Source organism: Mobula birostris, chromosome 3 (assembly GCF_030028105.1).
Source record: "Mobula birostris isolate sMobBir1 chromosome 3, sMobBir1.hap1, whole genome shotgun sequence".
NCBI lineage: Eukaryota > Metazoa > Chordata > Chondrichthyes > Myliobatiformes > Myliobatidae > Mobula > Mobula birostris.
This window is the reverse complement of record NC_092372.1, coordinates 189,774,044-189,798,561: the sequence shown is the minus strand read 5'-3', so window position 1 is coordinate 189,798,561 and position 24,518 is coordinate 189,774,044. Positions and strand designations below refer to the sequence as shown.

The 24,518-nt window shown below is 39.8% G+C and overlaps 1 protein-coding gene across 1 annotated transcript in view; it reads right to left on the bottom strand.

Moving 5' to 3' along the window:
* The window catches only part of apbb1ip (amyloid beta (A4) precursor protein-binding, family B, member 1 interacting protein), a 139,757-nt gene that overhangs the window by 2,456 nt on the left and 112,783 nt on the right, over positions 1 to 24,518 (bottom strand). Inside the window, exons 9-13 of the mRNA XM_072253863.1 lie at positions 12,126 to 12,269; positions 11,735 to 11,845; positions 8,847 to 8,945; positions 7,278 to 7,392; positions 3,954 to 4,030 (exon numbers count right to left, since the gene is read on the bottom strand). Coding sequence (XP_072109964.1) covers positions 3,954 to 4,030; positions 7,278 to 7,392; positions 8,847 to 8,945; positions 11,735 to 11,845; positions 12,126 to 12,269 — 546 coding nt within the window. The remainder of the gene's footprint in view (positions 1 to 3,953; positions 4,031 to 7,277; positions 7,393 to 8,846; positions 8,946 to 11,734; positions 11,846 to 12,125; positions 12,270 to 24,518) is intronic.

The window sequence follows — 24,518 nt, the reverse complement described above, 5'->3', positions numbered from 1 at the left end:
AAAATCTAACTTCATATTCTTGATTTTATGCATCAGGCCGACAAGGATATCTGGGTAGAATCTTGCAAAATGTACGCAATTTACCTAACATTTGTTTGTAAGGTGCAACTGAATTTCAGATTAGCTACCAATAAAAAAATGGCATGGTTTATGTGAAAGGTAATTTTTTTCAGAAATCAAATGGATTTAATTTATACATTCCCACTTAGATGAAGGAAGGAATTGCTTTTATGGATAGCACTCCTTGATATATTATGCTCAATGGAAACTAATTAATTGTGAAGTCTAACAGTCTGAGAAACTGTTAGTGATTCTCAACCTTGCTTGGTCCATGGCATAAAAACGGTTGTGAACCACTGCATAAGACGCTTCACCAGTATTCATTGTATGCATAGAGTCATAGAAAATGACAGTGCAGAAACTGGCCCTTCAGACTGTGCTGAAACATTTAAACTGTCTCGCCCTATCGATCTACACCTGGACCACAGCCCTCCATACCCCTCCTATACATGTACCTATCCAAACTTCTCTTAAACGTTGAAATCGAAATCACATCCACCACTTGCATTGGCAGTTTATTCCACACTCTCACCATGCTCAGAGTAAAAAAATTCCCTTCATGTTTCCCCAACACATTCCACCTTTCACCCAAACTCAGTGGGGGGAAAAAAGCCCATTTGCAATGACACTATTTATACCCCTCATAATTTTGCATATCTCTATCAAATCTCCACTCAATCTTCTACTTTCTAGGGAATAAAGTTCCAACCTATTCAATCTTTCCTTATAACTCAGGTCCTCCTGTCCAGCAACATCCTTGTAAATTTTCTCTGTACTCTTTCAATCTTATTTGCATCTTTCCTGCAGGAAGATGACCAAAACTGTACACATTACTCCAAATTAGGCCTCACCAATGTCTTACACAACTTCAACATGACATCTCAGCCAACCTAGCTTATTAAAGAAAGATTTAATAATTCCATTGTTGACGTCACTGGGCTAAAATACATATTAACATTTGCTGACAGCTTGGAAGAGAACTGCTGGAGAAGTCCATTCCGTGGGTCTTTATGCTCCTGACTTCTGTGCCTGTCCATGGAAATCACAAGCCTGTTGGTGGTCAGATGCCAATGCATCCTTTTTCCTGATCTGCTGCTGGGGAATGTTTGATGCAGTTTGTATCTGATTCCTTAGCTTATATCAGCCATGGCTACGTTCATTTGAATGTGTGGGAAAGTTAAGCAAAGGTATGTGGTTTGCTTTCTTTTTACTTTTGTTCTAATTACTGTGAAAGGTTAATTAACTTGCTTCAGCATACTTCTTAATTTTTAGAAACTGTGGAGGTATTTACACTGTTGAAAAAGCTCTCTTCGTTATAAACTAGCAAAGCAGTATAAGACTGGATATTGAGATGTGTAGCTTGGTCTCACTCATGGACTGACCTGTGGGATGGTTGTAAACAGGAAGTTCCATGAGACAGGACAAACATCAGATGTTGGCTGCTTTTAACATGTTTAACTTTTAAATTTTTAGAGAAAGAAAAAAACAATTGCTATAAATAGTCACTACAATAGACAATAGATAATAGGTGCAGGAGTAGGCCATTTGGCCCTTTGAGCTAACACCGCCATTCACTGTGATCATGGCTGATCATCCACAATCAGTACCCCGTTCCTGCCTTCTCCCCATATCCCTTGACTCCGCTATCTTTAAGAGCTCTATCTAACTCTTCCTTGAAAGAATCCAGAGAATTGGCCTCCACTGCCTTCTAAGGCAGAGCATTCCACAGATCCACAACTCTCTGGGTGAAAAAGTTTTTCCTCAACTTTGTTCTAAATGGTCTACCCCTTATTCTTAAACTGTGGCCTCTGGTTCTGGACTCCCCCAACATCGGGAACATGTTTCCTGCCTCTAGTGTGTCCAATCCCTTAATGATCTTATATGTTTCAATCAGATCCCCTCTCATCTAACTTCCAGTGTATACAAGCCCAGTCGCTCCAATCTTTCAACATATGACATTCCCACCATCCCTGGAATTAACCCAGTGAACCTATGCTGCACTCCCTCCATAGCAAGAATGTCCTTCCTCAAATTTGGAGACCAAAACTGCACACAATACTCCAGGTGGGGTCTCACCAGGGCCGTGTACAACTGCAGAAGGACCTCTTTGCTCCTATACTCAACTCCCCTTGTCATGAAGGCCAACATGCCATTAGCTTTCTTCATTGCCTTCTGTACTGGTATGCTTACTTTCAGTGACTGATGAACAAGGACACCCAGATCTCATTGTACTTCCCCTTTCCTAACTTGACACCATTCAGATAGTAATCTGCCTTCCTGTTCTTGCCACCAAAGTGGATAACCTCACATTTATCCACATTAAACTGCATCTGCCATACATCTGCCCACTCATCCAACCTGTCCAAGTCACCCTGCATTCTCATAAAATCCTCCCCACATTTCACACTGCCACCCAGCTTTGTGTCATCTGCAAATTTGCTTATTTACCTCTGGTAAATTATGCTATGGTCCTCTCTGCCTATGACACACGTATACTGTATACATGGGCTAGTGTGGTCAGTAAACTTGCAATGCACAGGTGACCTCATGCTATGAAATGCAATGTCGTTAGTGAGACTGCCTTTGAATCCTGTCCTGGAATGCTCAAAGATATTCCCCATGTCTTTGATCTCACTGGTAAGGCTTTCTTTTTATGTGGAGGATGAGAAGTGGAGGAGAGTTAATGATCATACTCTGCTCAATGTTAGGGCACTACATTCAACAGTATGGTCTCATCAGGTCCCAGAGACTTATACTCCCATCACCTGCTCAAAACAAAGATTAATGCAAGTTGCTTGCTTTAATTGAAGTAGCATTCTCATGGACGTTCAAGCCATATCCTTTGTGCTGCTTGCATAACTTTGGAGCTAACCTGCAGATTCCTTGCAACAATTATATGCACCAAATCTTCATCCATATCTTCACCCTTGCAACTCAAATGAAAGCTCTTGCCATTGCCATCAGGAAAAAGGTCTAGGAGTGTCGGGCATCACACCACTAGGTTCAGGAACGTCAGATTTCTGGACCATTGGAATCTATTCTGGGGAAGTCATGACCTGTACAAAAGGGATGGGTTACACCTGAACCCAAGGGGGACCAATATCCTTGCGGTCAGGTTTGCTAGATCTGTTGTGGAAAGTTTGAACTAACTTGGCATGGAAATTGGTTGGGAAACAAAGTGATAGGGCTGGGGATGTGACAGTTTGTTAACAACTTGATGTAGTGTGCAGTGAGATTGTCAGGAAGGACCTGCAGATGAGAGGACAGAATTGCAGTCAGTGAGATGAGTTGCAGTGTAACATGGTTACAAAACCAAGATGGGTGATGGATACAGGATTGAAGGTGTTATACTTGAATGCACACAATATATGGAATCAAGTAGATGTTCTTGTAGGCAGTTTTGGTAGGTATGATGTTGTGGGCATTACTGTGTTTGGCTGAAAGAAGATCATAGTTGGGAGCTTAACACCCAAGGAAACACATTGAATCAAAAGGACAGGAAGGAAGGCAAAGGGGGTGGGTAGCTTTTTTGATAAAAACTGAAATCAAATCCTTAAGGAGAGATGACAGAGGATCAGAAGATGTAGGATCCTTGTCCACCCTGTTGGTGCAGTCTTTCATTGATTCTATTATGATCATTGGATTGATTGAATATGCCCGCAAGAAAATGTATTTCAGGATTTTATATGGTGACATACTGTATATATACTTTAATAACAAAAATACCTTGAACTTTGCAGGTCCTCTTTGCAGCACCATTTTTGCCAAGATAATGTTTGTAATGTTGATAACAACATAATGAAACTTTTAGGGAAAATCTACTCATTCACTAGTCAGCTAGAATTTCACAAAAATAATTCTATCATTTTCCCCTAGATTTTGTCTTTGCATACCTCTTCATTATACCGGGCTCGAGGTGGATTCATTGATTGCTGGGCTCGCCCTGCGTGTCCGTTTGCTTGAGGAGCAGCTTGATGATAACGTGGAAAAAAAATAATTATTGGGAATTAGTGAATGACAGACGAATGAACTCAAGGACATTAGATGCTAAACATAATTGCACCTTCATTAGCTCAAAAGAAAATTTTAAACATAAATATACAAAGCACAGTGTAAAAGAAAGTTAGTGCATTATTTATCTTAATTTTAAAATGTGACAGAAATGGAGCACTCACAGATCGAATATGCCTCTTTTGCTAAATTCCAAATTTCTATGTTCCAGGAGGTAGATGGATTGTAAAAGAAGTAAGTAAGTTTGCTTTAAGACTTCCAGTAGTGTCTTCATGGACATCTCCTGACTCTTGGCCTTTGAAAGCCATTGGGCCAGCCTGGCAGCAGCCAGTTAATGTTTTCTGAGGAGAGAAAGCTTTTGCCTACATAGAATGGAAAAGTAAATGTAATGTCCTTGGAATGAGGACATTATTTTATATGGTCTCTCTGAAATTATTAGTTCTGATGAACACTTGCTCCATTATCTGTTCCTTGCTAAATTCTTCCAAGCTGAAAATGTGCCCCATGATTTTTGTTAGAACTGAGTTTAATTTTTCACAGCATCCCTTGGTATCCTAATCCATTGCCACAGTGAAAAATCTCCTTTGTCAACTTTGTTCCTTCTAATTCATTATACTTCTAGTCCTCATTTTTAATGATTGAGGTGGTAGGAGACCTGCCTGGCCTACAATATGAAGCAGGAGGATGGAAAGCTCTTTTTATCAATAACCTTTTTTTTTTACTTTGTGCCTCTAACAAGGAGCAAGAAGAAACTGGAAAGATTTAGGTACAATTTTTTGAATATAACTAGATTTTAGATTTTACAATATTAGTGACAATAGTACAATATTAACTATTCTTTCATCAATGCTACTAATACAAAACTAGACACCTGTTGTATTTGAAAAAAAACATTGATCCAACATTGTGTTGTTTCTGAGTTTTCTTGCAAGATAGAACAGAGAAGAGTACAACACAGGAACAGGCCATTCGGCCCACAATGTTGTGCCGCACCAACTAAAAAGCAAATCAAAAACACCCAAACACTAATCTCTCCTTCCTACACCATGTCCATATCCCTCTATCTTCCTTACATCCATGTGCCCATTCAAATGCCTCTTAAAAGCCTTTAATGTATTTGCTTCTAACACCATACTTGGCAGTGCATTCGAGGAATCCAGATCTCTCTGAGTAAAAGACTTAACCCTCACATCTCCCTTGAACCTACCCACTCTCATCTTCAAGACATACCCTCTGGTATTAGACATTTCAACTCTAGGAAAAAGATACCCTCTGTCCAGTGTATCTATGCCTCTCATAATTGTGTAAATCTATATCAGATCTCCCCTCAGCCTCCAACGCTACAGAGAAAACAACCCAAGTTTATCCAGCCTCTTGTGTTATCACATGCCCTCTGAACCAGGCAGCATCCTGGTAAACCTTTTTTGCACCATCTCCAAAGCCTCACCATCCTTCCTATAGTGAGGTGACCAGAACTGTACACAATAATCCAGATGTGGTCTAAACCTGAGTTTTATAAAGTTGCAACAGAACCTCCTGACTTTTGAATTCAATGCCTTGACTAATAAAAGCATGCATTCCATAAGCCTTCTTAATCACCTTATTGACCTGTGTAGCCACTTTAAGGGAGCTATGAACTTGGATCCCAAGATCTCTTTGCTCAGAACACTGTTAAGCATCTTGCCCTTAACTGTGTACTGTCTTTCTGCATTTGCCCTACCAAGGTGCAACACCTGACATTTATCTGGGTTAAACTCCATCTGCTATATCTGCAACTGATCTATACCACACTGTATTCTTTGCCAGTCTTCTGTACTATCCACAACTCCACTAATCTTGGTATTATCTGCAAATTTACTAACCCACCTGTTCACATAAGATGATGAGAGATTTTTTTTTCTTATGTTCTGGCTTTTATTCTCTTGTCAAGGCTTTGTCCTAACAGTCAGTAGTCATTTTATGGAATATATTCTTTCACATTTAACCTTGAAAGCAAAAAAATCCAAATTGCAAATGCTACTGATTTGAGACCTGAGTCAATCTTTTCTGTTTTGTAAAAGAGGTGAATTAGTGACAGTCTTCAATATTATGAATTAAAACTGACAAAGATGACTGAATGAATTATACAAAGAGTTACGTATGATACCAATGGATGCAGAGAAAAATTAAAGTTAATTCTAACAAAAGTCATTGGGAATATTTTCAGCATGGAAGAACTTAACAGGAAATAGTGATTTGCAGCAAATATTAAAAATGGTTTTAAAAGACAATTAGCTGAGAACACTAACTAAATTATTTAATTGCTTTTTAAATTTCCAGTTTATGGGTTCATGTCTTACTCCAAGATTCCAAGTTGGCTGCTTACAGCTTCCTCAGCATTTTGGATCAGATGTAGAACTGAAGCCAAAGTTATATACACAATTTTAAATGATAATGTTGCCATACCATGAATATTCTCTCACATAATACCAGTGTTCAAAATGGCACTTTTTAATGGTCTTTTTGGAATAGGCATTGAGATCAGAGCCTGCGAATTTGCTTTTGTTGGAGTTTAATCTAGATATTTACTTAACTGTTTAGTCATGACACATTTGGGGTTTTGCTTTACTTGCTTATGAAATGCAAAAACAATTCTCAGAGATGTACAAGATGATATGAGGCATAGATCAAATGGACAACCAGAGAGCTTTTCCCTAGGGGGGCAGAAATTACTAATATGAGATGACACCATTTTAAGGTGATTGGAGAGAAGTACAGGGTGGGTGTCAGAGGTAATTTATTTTGCACAGAGTGGTGAGTGACCTGCCAGTGATAGGGATAGAGGCAGATACAATAGGGGCATTTAAGAAACATGAATAGTAGAAAAAGGAAGGTTATATAGGAATGAAGAGTTAGATTGATGAAGGGTTGGCACAACATCATGTATCAAAGGACCTCTACTGTGCTGTAATGTTCTAATTAAAAACTATTGGCAATGAATTATTTAAGGATGTACAAAGTTCTATACAAATGTAAGCTGCAGCTAGCCTGAAGAGAGAATGATTATGTACTTGGTGGTTGGAAGCTGATGATGAAAAAGAGGCAAATTTTTTCTATGTTTCCCAAAATTAACAGAAGTGCCAAATGAACTGAGAGAATACATTGGTTTCCTCAATAATAATGCATGGATATTAGAAGTCCGGAAGGTATTAAAAACTTTTGCATACCTGGATTGGTGGTGGTGGTATTGACAGACTCTGTGTTTGATAAATTCGCCCATCGGGATGCCAGGCCAGCCCGTTGTAATGCCACTTTGTAATTGTCATACAATGTCTTATTGTACTAAATATAGAAAAGAGAACTCATTATCCTCCATGGCCTTGCTAACAAAAGATACATTCTCAAGTGTTGCTACGTTTGATGTTGTATCCACTTTAAAAACATTATATATCTCTATTTTTAGAACACTGTATGGAATAGAGTAGAGTAGACAACAATGGAACAGTATGATATCCTTACTTACTAGCAGCAAACTATGTTTAATTACTAATATAGATATTTAATTACTAATATAGGTGCTAAATTGGCAGGATTTACTCCTTCAGCCAGTAATCTGACATTCATAACAAACTAACATTAATCTTTGATTGGAGGTGTGCCCATTTTTGATTAGTTAAGGCAAATGGATCCTAGCCGAGCAATATCTACAGCATTTGTTTTTATTCTGTGGTTAGAATTACTGGTCTCCAAGTAAGGGCTGATAGATTCATATACAGTGGAATCCAGTTAATTGGGGCAGGCGCTTACTTGGGACAGCTCTTAAAGAACAAAACCAAATCGAGAAAATAGCCTGCATTTGGCTGTCCACTATCTTGCACTAGGTGTCTGCGCTGGTTTTGTTCATTAACAGTCAATTGAAGGAGCATGGCAGCATACATATATTGGATGAATTGCTCCTTTGTAAACAATTAGGAGCTAATACATAGCTTTATAGTACTGCAGTTTTCTAATTTGTTGGGTATTTCATTTAAGTACATAATCTGTTTCTTAGTTTAATGGTAGTTCGTCTTTTTTGTACCTTTTTACCTATTTCCATGAAACTTTGGCTAATTGGGGTAGATGTTAATAGGGCCAACATATACTGGTCCTGATGTGTCCCAATTAACTGTATATCAAAATAGAAGACTATTAAAAAAAAGATAATAAGTAGTTCTAAAACAAAGTGTTCAGTTATATAATGCAGGGAAAATGCACTGAGCAAGAAAGGCTGAGGTCAGACGTCAAATCAGCCAAAACCTTACCTAATGGCAGAGCAGCTTTGCGGTACAGTATTGTTTACCGCTGATCTTATTTATGTTCTATGGTGGATTGATTTTCCAATGTTCAGTTTTATTCACCCAAATTTGATGTCGGGAAAGACACTGACAACATGGAAGAAATTATTTGGTTCATCCATCCCTCTTGTGTATTTAATGTTTTATGTGATATTTAAATATTAGGATACCAGGAGTATAAATATTGGCTCAAACAGGGCTTACAGCTGCTTGGCAGATCTCAGCTGTGTTTTTAGTGAGGGAACAGGGTAAAATGTAGTAAGTAATAGAGAAGAAAAATAAATCTTTAAAGTATGATTAACAAACAACAAAACAAGGGAAAATGTTTCAGAGATATATTTCCTGATGGATGCTGACCAATTTCACTATTACTGTGGAATACAGACTGCCAGAAGAAATCTTATGTTTCAGTTTTCATTGCTGCATTTTATTAAGAGATCCAACATTTCTGTTTTCACTCACCTTGCCTATTCGTATCCCGGTTACCCACTGTTGTAGAGTCCAAGCATTATCGCAGCACAGATACTTAATGTATTGTGAGTCCTTCTGTATCTGGGGGTGCTAACAAATGATATTGATCATCAAAATCAGAGCCAATTTCTGATCTTCTAAAAATAAAGTACAATCAATATTTGCATTTCTGTTTGGGTGTTAGGATAATCTGATGTAAGTGCAATGCATTTAACCCATGAAAAAAGCCTTGCCAAATTTGGAAGAACTAAAGTCAAAAGCAAAATAGAAACAAAACCTATTGGGTGGACAAAGTTCAGCTGTTGGATGAACATGAGATTTGCTCAGTTGTAATTTAGAAGTCAGCTATTCAGCACTGCAGAACTTTGTTTGGGGTAAAGGGCACACAGCTTTAAAATTAATTTAAGGCATAAGATGATACTTCCAAAACCAGCATTTATTTGCAATCACTAAATGTGCTTCAGAAGATGATGGTGAACTAACTTCTTGAAGTACTACAGTCTTGATGAAAGTACTCCTGCAATGTTGCGCTTGCTATCGGTTTATTTCAATAATTTCTTCTATTAATTTTGCTCAATGTTTCACATTCTCTTTAAACAGATTCGTGGCATTAATCCAGATGTTTGAGCTGTCAGATTCCTACTTGCACAACAATAATATCTCTCACTCTGCCAGAATATATACCCTGCAATGATGAAAAAACTTCATTGAGAATATTTCCAGCTCGGGGTGGTGTACAATTGGAATGGTGATCCCCTCCCTCCCATGCAACTGCTGCGCTTCTCCTTCTGTGTGGTAGTGGCTGCAGGTTTGGGAGATATTATTGATAACCTAGGCAAGTTCATGCAGCGCAACTTATTTATTTTGTTATTTATCCAAATAAATAAAAATAAAATTGGAGCGCAAAGTACTCTACATTCACGGTGGCTAGGCAATGAACGGTTTGGATGGTAGATAGAGTGTTCATCCAGTAGGCCGTCGATGGCAATGAACATCTTGGGTATTGTTAAAACTGTACTCATCAAGTGTTCTATCCCTCTCCTGAAAATAAGGGAAATTAAGTAACAATTGGATTGCATTTCTTTTTATAGTAACATTCCTTTTTATAATGTTCATAGAATTCATAGTCATATAGCAGGCTAACTAGTCATTCGCTCCAAGATGTCCCCCCAAAGCTGGATTCATTTCCCTATAACCTTCTAAACCTTTCCAATCCATGTACCTGTGCAAATTCCCCAACCACTTCCTCACTAATACCACCATTCAACATGCATATCAACATTTGCCCCTCAAGTTCCGATTAAATCTTCCCCTCTCTCCGTAAACAATTGTTTTTTAGTGCCTGATTCCCCACCCCTGGGGAAAAGGCTGACTGTTTTTACCCTATCTATGCCTCTCATGATTTTGTACACCACTGTAATATAATCTATCAGTCTCCTACGCTCCAAGTAATGTTCTAGCCTGTTGAACCTCTCCCTGTGTCTTCGTCCCTCAGTTTGATGCCCTTATATATTTTCACTTTCAAAAATAATATGAAAATATTGATTTTACTCTTTCCTCATATTTTAGATCCATAGATATTTGAACAGAATCCATTCTGGATAACTAATCGTATATGATATTTCTTCTGTAATAAACGAGGTGGAAGATTTAATATCTCTGTAGACTCTTACAACAAAAAGGCCTCTATGTGTTATAAATTTTGCTAGAAATCAAGCAAACAAATAATTTACTGTCCTACATCCTGATGACATCATCACTGAACTGCAAAGTCACCTTGCAGTGAGTACTGCAATAACTAGTACAAAGACTTTTTCATTTTGTTGTGTAACTGAAGTAGGATGTGACACTGCAAGTAGCTGGATTGATGGTATGGGTCTCTAAAGGAATGCAATTCAAAAGGTATTGACTTAAAAGATAAAGAATTGAAATAAATATGTAGCTGAGCCAATAAGCAGAAGATCAATCACTGCTTTACGCACTGCATTCCAGATGATGTAGCACAGAAACTTAAAATACAATAACAATAACTTGCAATATTTACTTCATTAGGAGTTTCAGAAGATTTGGTGGGCCACCTAAAACACTTGCTAGTTTCTACAGATGTACCATGGAGACCATTCTGACTGGCTGCGTCACTGTCTGCTATGGGGGGGAGGGCTACTGCACAGGATTGAAGTAAGCTGCAGAAAGTTGTAAAATTAGTCAGCTCAATCATGGGCACTAGCGACTTCCATCATTAAGGACCTCCACCACTCAGGACATGGTCTCTTCTCATTGTTACCATCAGGAAGGAGGTACAGAAGCCTAAAGGCACACACTCTGTGATTCAGGAACAGCTTCTTCCCATCTGAATGGGGATTGAACCCATGAACATCACCTTACTACTTGTTTATATTTCTGTTTTTGAACTACTCATTTAATTTAATTATGTTATATATATACTTACTATAATTCACTGTTTTGTTTCCAATATTATTACATATTACATTGTACCGCTACTGCAAAGTTAACAAATTTCACGACACACGCTGGTGATATTAAACCTGATTCAGATTCAGAATATTCCAGTAAGGGATTGCTACTTAAGGGTTCTAGAAGTTGGGACTTTGTGAATACATGTGCAAAAATTTAAGTAAATTTGAATCTGAAGCAATCTATTCATTGTTTCTGGATTGTGTCACTTAGAGATGAAGAATGCTGGAGAATGGAACATTCTTCCAAATTCCAATGAAGAAATATTCAAAATGGTGGTATAAATATGAGGTGATTCTATACACTCTGTCCTAACTTAAAAGCACAGTTGAATTTCATACTTAATTCTTAAGAAAATAGAAACAGAAGACTGTAATATATTAAGTAGAGTTAGCATGATTTACCTTTAGTACAAAGCAATGGTCAGTCGGTGCTTTGTATTTTGCTTTATAATTCATTCCGTAGTAAATATTGACATTCTCAAATTGGATGAAACAAACCAGATCACAAGACGTCTGTTGGAAAATTCAAATCTTTTAGAATCTATTTGCAAAGTCATGGAAATACTGAAGAGAGAACTCATCATCAACATAATTTCACTGAATTTCCCTGGTAGATTAATAGATAAATTTGGCTGGCTACTTGATATGTTACTGCCACTAGGAGGAGTGCAAACACTTCTGATGCTCCTTATTAATAGATTTCATGCCATGTGGGCTTTCGTTGGGAATCTTTTCTTGACTTTAACATTCAGGATTCTTAATTTAGTAAAAGCAGATTTTTACATTTCCTAACCTTAGTTTTTCCTTTAGGAACATAATAAATCCCAGATGCACGCAGAAGAAAGTACCGCCGCTTCCATGATTTTTTTCCATCTTCTCTTACATATAGGGTTCCTTCTAGCTCTGGTATAACGACAGACGTTCCACAAAAGCATTCCTGTGTGTGCATATAGATTTAATTAAAATGATTGGAAATTTAAATGTTTTAAGCAGATTGTTTTCATTACAAATGTTTTAGAACAGAGCTAATAAACATGAGTTGCAATCAGGTCAGATACACATGATGGAGTGGTTTAAAGCTCAAGGAAAATCAAAAACCTGGAAATCCAAAACAAAACAAGAAATTTTGGAAACACACTGTATGCCTGGCAGCATCTGTGTAAGGAGAAACATAATATTCTGGACACAGAGACACTTTATTGTTTTATGCTGGTTTCAGAAGGATACCATTAAGCTGAAAATAGTACAGGAAAAATTTACAAGGTTTCCCAGGACTGGAGAGATTTGTTTATAAGGAAAGGCTGGATGGGCTGGGACATACTGTATAACATAGGAGCCTGACGGATGACACTTTAGAGATTTACCAAATCACGAGGAGTCTTGATAAAGTAGATTGCCACAACCTTTTAGTTCCCTAAAATTTTGTGGTGATTCAGCCAATTCCACCCAGACTATGCAAAAGGAAGCAGGAGTTCTGTGCCAGTGTATATGAATACTAATTGTATGTTGTGTGATGTCTTACAGTTGATTAAACATTATGGGAATGATAATTGATATTTATTTTGAAGAGATTTGAATTGAGACTTATCTTGTCCTCAGTCAGAAAACACAAAAGAGATACCAGTAGTGATAAAGGTCAAACATTTAGTGGAACTGCAACTGGATTCTTGACTACCTCATGCGGTGAGGATGGGAAACAACATCTCCTCCTCGCTGACCATCAACACTGGTGCACCTCGAGAATGACTATGTGGCTAGGCACAGCTCCACTGCCATCTATAATTTTGCCGATGACACAACTATTGTTGGCAGAATTTAAGATGGTGATGAGGAGACATACAGGAGTGAGATAGATCAGCTGTTTGAATGGTGTCACAACAACAACCTTACGCTCAATGTCAGTAAGACTATGGAATTGATCATGGACTTCAGGAAGGGGAAGTGGAGGGAACACACATCAGTCCTCATCGAAGGATCAGCAGTAGAAAGGGCGAGCAGTTTCAAGTTCCTGGGTGTGAACATGTCTGAAGATTTATTTTGAGCCCAACGTACTGATGCAATTACAAAGAAGACAGGACAGCGGCTTTATTTCATTAGCAGTCTGAGGAGACTTGGTATGTCACCAAAGACTCTCTCAAAATTTTATAGCTGCATTGTGGAGAGCTTTCTAACTGGTTGCTATGGAGGGACCATTGCACAGGATCAGAAGAAGTTGTAGAACGTTGTAATCTCAGCCAGCTCCGTCACGGGCATTAGCCTCCTCAGCATTGAGGACACCTTCAAAAGGCAATGCTTCCAAAATATGGCATCCATCGTTAAGGACCCCAACACCCAGGACATGCCCTATTCTCATTGCTACCAACAAGGAGGAGGTACAGGAGCCTGAAGACACACACTCAACATTTCAGGAACTGCTTCTTTTCCTCTGCCATCAGATTTCCGAAAGGACAATGAAACCATATACATGAATGACCTCATTATTTTTTCCTCTCTTTTTGCACTAATTACTTAACTTATTTTTTTATATATGTACTTATTGTAATTTATAGCTCTTCATAATTATGTTTTGAAATACACTGCTGCCACAAAACAACAAATTTCAGTACTTACTGTATGTCAGTCACACTAAAACTAATTCTGCTTCTGATTCTGAATAGTTGAAACTGTCTTGTCCTAATGTGCCGAAACAACTATATCAATCCTACCATGGAGGCCAACTGATTCAGAACAGGTTACAGATTGACTTTGGAACTTGGTATTTTTGGGTCAGTATTGCACTAGGTATAATTTTTACTGTGATTCATGGTACAATTCTGCACTGTACTAACATGATTGTAGCCTTGGCTCAAATCAATGTACTTACGGGGATTCAGCTGGCTTGAACCTCCTTGGCTTTATCTTCCTGTTTTCAAGTGGACAGCTATTTAACCAGAATTAATTACATTATATGTGAGCTGAAAATTTGATGATAAAATTGATTTTCCTCATGAGTATCCTTACACTAACTAATTTTCTGGAAGTATAGGTTCTTGTCATGAGGAAATTGATCATATGGATTGTTCTAATTGAATTAATATTCTCTTCCAAAGCTAATATGCTTTGGAGCGATATAACAAATTGCAGCCTCTTAAGCACTGTGCAATTGCTATGAACTATTAATCAAAATGAGCTAAAGCAATGCAAAATGAATATATTTATGAATAAAATTCCATCATCATGTGAATAATTATTTTCTTACTAGAATTTATTTGTCTTGCATTTCTTGAGAATATTCACTAAATCCTAAATGTTTGATTTTCTGGTAGTTAAAAAACAAAGCTTTTAAGACAAATTTATGATTTACTATCATGATATTAAATAATAGCTATAAATAAATTGATTCAGTGCTTTGAGACTGGTGGCTTTTTAAGTCCCATGTCTAAAAAAATTGGACTTAGGTGTATTTTAGAACTTTGTTAATCTGGACTGTTCTTTCACAAATCCTAACTTTGTTTCTCACACTGGAGGCCAGTGAATAGTGGTATGCTACAGAGTTGGTGCTGGATCCTTGTTATTTGTAATTATGATTAGGACATGAACGTACAAGGCATAGTCAGTATGTTTGTGAATGATGCTAAAATGGTGTTGTAGAAAGTTATGACAAATAACGGGAATTAGATCAGCTTAATCATGTGGGCTGAAGACTGGCAAATCACTTTCAATCCAGATAAATGTGATGTATTGCATTTTGGGAGAACAAACCAGGGTGGGACTTATACAGTGAATGGTATGGCCCTGGGGTGTGCTATGGAACAGATGGACCTGGAGTGCAAGCACATAGCTCACTGAATGTGGTATCACAGACAGATACGGTGGTTAATAAGGCTTACGGCATGCTAGCTTTTAGCAGTCAGGGCACTGAGTGTAGAAGTTGGAGAATTATGTTGTAGTTATATAAGACATTGATGAGGCCACACTTGGAGAATTGTGTACAGTTTTGGTTTCTCTATTATAGGAAAGATGTTATTAACCTAGAACGAGTGCAAGAAAAGATTTAACAGGGTGTTGCTTGAGTTGTAAGAAGAGGTTGGTTAGACTAAGAATAGGAGACTGAGAGGTGACCAGATAAGATCATGAGAAGCACAGACAAAGCTAAAGTACATGGTCTTTTTTTTCCCGGTAGGTGTACTAAAACACTAGAGAGCACAGATTTAAGCAACACACGCAAAATGCTGGGAGAACTCAGCTGGTCAGGCAGCGTCTATAGGGGAAGTGAACAGTAGCTGTTTCAGGATGAGACCCTTCGCCAGGTTTAAGACCCTTGATGCGACCCTTCAACAGAGGTTTATGTACAACGTAGAACATTACTGTACAGTACAGGCTCCTCAGCCCATGAGGTTATGACAAACTTCTAATTTACCCTCAGGTCAATCTAATCCTTCCCTCCCACATAGCCCTCCATTTTTCTTTCATCCATGTGCTGATCTAAGAGTCTTTTAAACGTCCCTGATGTATCTGTCTCTGCCACCACCCTTGGCAGCATGTTCCAAGCACCCACCACTCTCTGTGTAAAAAAAAAACCTACCTCTGACATCCCTCCTACACTTTTTCTAATAACTTTAAAATGTTGCCCCTTCGTATTAGTCATTTCCACTCTAGGAAATTGTCCCTGTCTGTCCACTCGATCAATATCTCTTATCACCCCTAACAAGTCACTTCTCATCTTCATTAGATCCAAACAGAAATATCCTAGCTCACTCAACCTTTCTTCATCAAACATGCTCTCGAATTCAGGCAGAATCCTGGTAAGTCTCTGAACTGAAGCTTCTTCATCCTGCTTATAATGAGCTGACCAGACTTGAATACTCCAAGCGTGGCCTTACCCGTGTTACAGAGCTGCAGCATTACTTCACGGCTCTTGAACTCCTTGACTAATGAAGGCCTACTTACCATATGCCTTCTTAACCATCCTATCAACCTGTAGGGAAATTTTGAGGAATATGTGGATGTGAATTCAAAGATCCTTCTGTTTTTCCACATTGCTAAGAATCCTGCCATTGAACCTGCACTCTTCCTTCAGGTTCAAACTTTCAAAGTGTATCTACCTCACACTTTCCTGGATTGAACTCCATTTGGCACTTCTCAGCTCAGCTCAGCATCATATCAATGTCTGGTTGGAACCTATGATAACCCTCTGCACTATCCACTATAATATCAACCTATGTGTCATCCGCAAATTTATTAACCCACCCTTGCACTTCCTCATCTAAGTGGAATGAGTATCAAAGGTGAGAACTTTTTCTTCACACAAAAGGTGGTCTGCATTTGGAATCTGCCCGAAAATGTAGTTGAGATGGGTACATTAACAACAGATAAAAATTTGTGGCTAAGTACAAGAAAATTCCAGGAGAGAGCTGCGACAACGAGCAATCTTTAGCAGAAGACCAGAGACGGCATATGGGGCCATCAAGATGAATGTGGAGGAATAAGGGTTGGCGGTCACTCTCTTCACGGGAGGTCGCGCCAGGCGGAGGTCATTTTCTACGTGGGAGGCCACGTTGGGCTAGAAGTCACTCTCCATGGGTGACTGCATCTGGCCTGAGTTTGGGAAACCTCATGTTGACAGATTAAGACAGGTCACTCCCCATGGAAGGAGTGAGTTCGAGCTGTCGCTGTCCTTGATGCTGACAGAAGATGTTTTTGAAATTCCAAGACCCAGGTGATTCCAAGACCCAGGTGATTCCAAGACCCAGGTGGACTGTAGTTTATATTGGTCTCCTTCAGTTTACTGCGCTTTCTTTTCTGTTGCTGATTGACTGGTGGGTGAAATGGTGCTTTTTGGGTGAGGGAGGGTTGGGATTTGGGGTCTGATGTTCTTGTTGGTGTGGGTGATCTGTTAGTTTTTTGTGGTGTGAGAGAGGGCATTGGGGGTTTGATGTTTTAGCTGCCGTTTTCCGGGTGGGCAATGTGTCAGTCCTTGTGCAAGGGAGAAGTTGGGGGAAGGGTTTGGGGTTTGCAAGTTTTGTTCCATTTTCTTTTTTGTGTGGGGAAGGTTGGTATTCTTTTTTCAATGACTTTTATGGGTTTTCTGTATTTCATAGCTACGTGGAGAAGACAAATCTCAGAGTCGTATTCTGCATACATACTTTGATATTAAAATGAACCTTTTTCATGGATAGAAGGGGGTTTGGAGGCCCACGGGCAATAGAGGCAGATGGGATTAGCTCGCTGGTCAACACAGTCGGCATGAATGAATTAGGTCAAAGGGTCTATTACCATGCTAGATAAATCTATGACTCTAAATCAGTCTTATATTAGAACTTAAATAAGAATTGGAGTAAATTTTGTGGTCTCAAGCCAGCTGTGCTACTCATTTCATTATAGTTTATTAGATCTTGATCTCAGCTTCACTTTCCTGTCTGCTCCTCCATCGTCCAAAATTCTATCTTTCTCACCCTTGATTTTATTTGATATTCCTGCTGGACCTGTGCTAATAATATCAGATATACCTGATTAGCAATACTCAGTACTTGTATTGATTGCATGCAGGGTGAGATCTGACATATATTAACAGAGTCAGAATATGTGGAAAATACAGCATTAAAAGTCGGGTGTTCATTTGGTATTTTGCAGTGCTTCCTGTTGTATTGAGTCTGGGTGAATAAACCTGTCATCTTCCCTGAAGAGTGAAGACAACATGAACAGTGAGAATCAATGAGATCTCAGGAGAATTCTCAGCTCTTTGTGCAGGTTAAATGATTAAGTGGCTCTTATTGTGTATTTTCCAGTTAAGGATAAACTTGGTACTTGAAGCAAGCTTCAGAGTTTTCAACCTATACTGGAATTTAAGAGAAAGAGGCTAATTGGTCTCGTAGAATCAGGATTGTCAGAACTTCCTATTATTCAATGTTCAAAGTTCAAAATAGATTTATTATCAAAGTACAAATATGTCACCATATATTACCCTGAGATTCTCTTTTTTTGCAGACATTCATAGTAGAACAAAGAAATTCAATAGAATTAATGAAAAACACATTAGGGAACTGTGGTTAACCAAGTCTGTATATTGAAGGTTCTGTCAGGGAAAAGAAAGAAGTACATGTTGAGTAAAGGTAAATGATATCGATTTTACAGGGGATAAAGGAGAGAATTTAAGAAAGAAATTAAGAATTTTAAAATTAAAAAGGGGGATGAAAAACGTTGGCAACCAGAGTTATGGAAAATAGATCCTAAAACATTTTAATAGTATATAAAAAGCAAAAGATAGCTAAAAAAGAATTGGTCCCTTCAGGAACCAGATGGGTAATCTATATGTGGTTATGAATGGGGTCCTAAATTTATACTTCTCATTTATGTTCACCAGTGAGAAGGATTTGGATGTTGGAGAGTTGGGAAGGGGTACACTGATATTCTGGAGCATATCTCTGTCGGGGGAGGAAGATTTGGAAAGTTAAGAGCGCAGTAGGGTGTACAACTTCTCAGGGCCTGATGGGACCTATCCCTAGATTCTTTGGGAAGCAAGAAAGGAGACTGCTGGGACCAACAGAGATGTCTGCGGCTTTTGTAAACTGTGAATGCGGTCCCAGGAGACCAGGAGGATAGTGAACGATGTTCCATTGTTCAGAGGGGTGATATCGTTCAAGCCAGTAAGTCTTATCCCTGGTAAGAAGGATTCTGAGGTACAAGATTTGCATTCACTTGCAAAGGCAGGGACTAATAAGGAGTCAGCAAGGTTTTGTGCACATTTCTGATTGAGATTTTTTGAGCAGGTATCCAAGAAAATAAGGAGTCAGAACAGTGATGTGGTTTGGTTGGTTCTGGACTTCAGTCAGACCTGTGATGATGTCCCCTTTTGGTTGGCTTAGAAAGTTAAAGCAAACGGGACTCAAAGCAACACACACACACACACACACACACACACACACACACAAAATGCTGGGGGAACTCAGTGGGTCAGGCAGCATCTATGGAAATGAACAAACAGTCGATGTTTCATGCCGAGAACCTTCTTGAGGACTGGAGAGAAAGGGGGAAGACACCAGAATAAAAAGGTGAGGGGAGAGGAAGGAGGATAGCTAGAAGGTGATAGGTGAAGCCAAATGGTGGGAAAGTTAAAGGGCTGGAGAGGGAGGAATCTGTTAAGAGAGTGGACCATGGGAGAAAAGGAAGAAGGAGGGGCACTTGGGGAAGTGATTGGCAGGTGAGAAGAGGTAAGAGACCAGAGTGGGGAATAGAAGAAGAGGGGAGGGGGAGGGAATTTTTTTTTTACCAGAAGGAGAAATCGATGTTCATGCCACCAGGTTGTCATCATTTGTTGCTCCTCTACCCTAAGTGTCATCTCATCATTGCAGAAAAGGAGGCCATGGAGCAACATGTCGGAACGGGAATGGGAATGGGAATTAAAGTGATTGGCAACTGGGAAATTCTGCTTTTGGCAGAGGGAGCAGAAGTGCTCGACAAAGTGGTATCCCAATTTATGACGGGTTTTGCCAATGTAGAGGGGCACTGGATACAATAGATGACCCCAACAGGTTTGCAGGTCTGCAGAGCTGCCTCACTTGGAAGTACTGTTTGGACCCTGAACAGAGCAGAGGGAGGAGGTGAATGGGCAAGTGTAGCACATTGGTCACTTGCAAGGATAGCTGCCAGCAGGAAAGTTAGTGGGGAGTGATGAATGGACAAGGAAATTATGGAGGAAGCGATTCCTGCAGAAAGCAAAGGACGAGGGAAAGGTAAAGATGTGTTTGGTGGTAGGATTCCTGTGGAGACGGCAGAAGTTGCAGAGGCTCATGGGGTGGTGACGTCCTGGAAAGGAAAGCCAGATCCTGGGAACAAACGTGGCGGAGATGAAGAAACTGAGGAAAGGGAATTTCATTTTTACAGGAGATAGGGTGGGAAGAGGTGTAGTCAAGATAGCCGTGGGAATCTGTAGGTTTATAAATGACGTTGGTAGACAATTTGTCTCCAGAGATGGAGATGGAGAGATTGAGAAAGGGGAGGGAGGTATCAGAAGTGTACCAAGTGAATTTAAAGGCAGGGTGGAAGTTGGAGGCAAAGTTGATGAAATTGATGAACTCAGCATTGGTGCAGGAAACAGCACCAGTGCAGTCATCAATGTAGCGAAGGAAGAGTTATGGAGCATTACCAGGGAAGGCTTGGAACATGGACTGTTCCACATAGCGACGAAAAGGCAGTCATAGCTGGGTCCCAAGCAGTGTCCATGGCAATCCCTTAAGTTTGCAGAAAGTGGGAGGAGCCGAAGGAGAAATGGTTGAGGGTGAGGACCAGATCTGCTGGACGGAGGAGGGTGGTGGTGCATGGGAAGTAGTTGGTTCTTTTGTTGAGAAAGAAGCAGAGAGCTTTAAGGCCTTCTTGATGGTGGATAGGAGTGTATAGGGCCTGGACACCCATGGTGAAAATGAGACAATCAGGGTCAGGGAATTGAAAGTTGTTGAGGAGATGGATTGTTGAGAAGTGTCAGTGATGTAGATGGGAAAGGACTGAACCAATGGGGATAGCATAGAGTTGAAGTATGAGGACATGAGTTCAGTGGGGCAAGTACATTCTGAGACAATGGATCAGTCAGGTTTGTAGATCTTGGCTAGGAGATAGAATTGAGCAGTGTGAGGAAAGGGAGCTATGAATTTGGTGGCAGTGGATGGGAGTTCTCCAGCTTTGATGAGGTCAGTGAATGTGTCGGAGACAATTTTCTGATGGTTCAGAGTGGAGTCCTCTTCAAGGAGCAGGGCAGAGGGGATGTCTGGGAATTGCTGTCTGACCTCAGCAAGGTAAAGGCTAGTCCATCACACTACAACAGCAGCTGCATCATAGAAACATTGGTGCACAAACACGGTGTGCAGTCTAACAGCGAGTGATTGTCTTAGTCACTGTCCTTATGATTGCAGGACCCTGTTGGACATTGTTAATGTGGAATACTGCAAGTCTGATTAATTTTTTGTTTTGGTGAATGGTAAGGGAGCTGCATGGCCTCCGTTTTAGCGAGATCTAGGCCTCAAGCCGTGGTGTCGCCTGTTTGCAGCCACCCTGGAGTGAGATGTCAGAGTTTCTGCGTTCCACCAGAGTGTGGAGGTAGTGTGGAGTGGCATCTGTGCTGGAGTTGGTGCTGCCTTCTAGTGTTTGCATGACGGAGGCTGCCTGGCCTGCTAAGTTCCTCCAGCATTTTGTGTGTTGCTTGGATTTCCAGCATCTGTAGATTTTCTCTCACAACACACTGGAGGAACTCAGCAGGTCGAGCAGCATCCGTGGAAAGGATCGGTCGACGTTTCGGGCTGAAACCCTTCACGATGCAGATTTTCTCTTGTTTGTGACAAGATGAATGCTGTTTGACTGCAGTCTGCCGGAACACTCATGGAACCTTTATGGATTCTGGGTCTTGGACTAAATTGTTTGATGTGTGACTGTACTTTACTGTTGTCTTATATGTGCTGTCTTCTTCATGGATTGTCACCTTGTCGTGGTGGAGAAACTTGTGTGGTCCTGTGATCCTGAGAGCAATGCCGTCTGGAGCTATGCTCCTGGTAGGGTCACCCATGGTGGTAAGGTTGAGGGTGAGGTCCCTGACAAAGAACAATCCAACCAAGACCTCAATGGTGGAACAGGTGGACGAAGTTACTTCGAACTCAGCGGCTGTGAAGGCGGATGAAGGCTGCAACAAATCCATCAGCTCCAACCATTGTGGTTTCCATGCCTTTGGAATCAATTGGTTGATTTGTGAAGTATCATGTGCTTCTTGGAGTGCAACATCAAGTACACGTTAAACAAATACACGCACAGGCGTCTTCACTCTGTGGGCCACTTCTTCAGAATGAAGACCATTATCCTCGACCTCGAGGGATAGCCACGACGATGATGATATGTGCTATGTGTGCCTTCTGTTGTGGATGATTGCAGGTACTGTGTTTTGCACCTTGGTCTCGGAGTAGTGCTGTTTCAATGGGCTGTATTCGTGGGTATTCATGTATGGTTGAATAAAAATTAAACTTGAACCTGAAAGAAAGGCATGGAGAGATATGGCCCTAATGGAAGAGAGGCATCAAGATTGGCGTGAACATGCTTGGACAAAATGATCAGTTTCTGTGCTGTATGGTTCTATCACTCAAAGCAATTTCAGTCATAACAACATGAAGATACCCAAAAACATGGCTGAAATTACAAATGCCAAAGCTTAATTGCAAATATGTAGGAAATGAAAATATATTAAAAAAAACAGTTGTTGTTTTCTTGAAGGGTGTTAATGGCATTTAGCGAGGCTGAAAATGACTGAGAGTGTTGTTTATCCACTATAGGAGCGTCCTTATTGCTTAGATCACCACTGCTGAACATGGTAAAAATAATCTCACATCACATTCATTGTGGGTGTTGTTTAGAAGTACAAAAACAATACACTATTTGTCAAAGTGAAGATATGGATGAAAACAGTGCAAGCTTCTCATGTCGATCACTCAGCAGAGACCTCTTCATTTGAGCATTGCCTGTGGTTTGTGCCTGCCACACAAGAGTCATAAAATCTATTTGCTGCATTATTTCTGAATAGTTGCAATCTAGTCTCAAGCAATTGAAAATTGTCATAATGCATTTATACATAGACTGTAATTTATGGTGTTCCATCATTAATAACTATAATTTTATGCTAAATATCTTCACAATGCTTTATTAATCCACATTCTGTTTTAATAGTTCAAATTATAGAGTATCTAATGCAGAGTTCAAATTTATGTCAATATTTCCATATAAAGCTACTCTGAACGTTGCATGAACTCCATAAACACTACCTCATTGTTTATCATTCGCACTCTTTAAGTATTTATCTGCCTATTTAATTATTTCTATTTTTCTATCTACCTATCTATTTATCTATTTTTGTGACTTCTAGTAATTTTTATGCTTTGCATGATACTGCTGCCGCAAAATAACATTGTTGATGATTAGATTAGATTATGAGAACACGCAGTCCTCTTTTATTGTCATTTAGTAATGCATGCATTAAGAAATGATACAATGTTCCTCCAGAATGACATCACAGAAACACAAGACAAACCAAGACCAAAAAACTGACAAAAAACACATTAATACCGTAATTTGATAAAGAACAGACCATGGGCACGGTAAAAAAGAAGTCTCAAAGTCTCTCGAAAGTCCCATCATCTCACGCAGATAGTAGAAGGGAGAAAAAAAACTCTCCCTGCCATGAACCTCCAGCGCTGCAAACTTGCCGATGCAGCACCCTGGAAGCACCTGACCACAGCCGACTCTTGAGTCTGTCCGAAAACTTCGAGCCTCCGACCAGCCCTCCGACACCGAACACCAAGCACCATCTCTGATGAGCACTTTGACCCCGGCCCCAGCAACAGGCAACAGGCAAAGCCGAGGATTTGGGGCCTTCCCCTCCGGAGAGTCTGAATTGCACAGTAGCAACGGCAGCGAAACAGGCATTTCAGAAGTTTCTCCAGATGTTACTCTGTGCTTCTCACATCTGTCTCCATCAAATCAGGATTGTGCACGGCCCCTACTTAACAAATACCAACATCATTTCGGAGCGGCCGCGCGCGCTGTGTTGCGCCGCCATCTCCTCCTCCCCTCTGTGAGAGTCCATGATAATAAGCCTGATTCTGATTCTGCTGGTTATTTTACTGACTGTTATTCATCTTCCTGTTCCTTAACCATTATGAATCAATGAACAGATGGTTTTTAAACTAGGTCTACCAGGGTTGATAAAGACCAGAGTGATCAAGGTGATATATTGTTCAAAGCAAAATCTGAAGTGCAAGAACCACCTCATAGTTTGTCGATATTTATAAACGTAAAAGTTAGGTCAATGTTTTGTTTTTATGCCTGAAATGTTGCTCTATTCAGTACTGACAGCATCTGAACCCCCAACCAGTATCTGCTCTACTAATATTCAATATGCTTGTGAGGAAATTCTAGGGTACTTTGAAGACTGACACTCTAGAAGCTTGTGGGTGCTGTGACACAGCATGTCTATATTCCTTTGTTGTATGCTGCTCCTTTTCTTCACTTCAGTGTGGTCATGTTGAGTTCTTAGCAGGGAGATAAAAATAGTGAGGAGAAAAGACACTTATTCTAATTGCATTTCTGAATATTTTCCTCACTGCAAAGCCGTCCTTTTGGTCTAATGCACCCAGAATTATCTGAATTGACCAGAAAGCAAAGGTTTCACTTAGCTCAG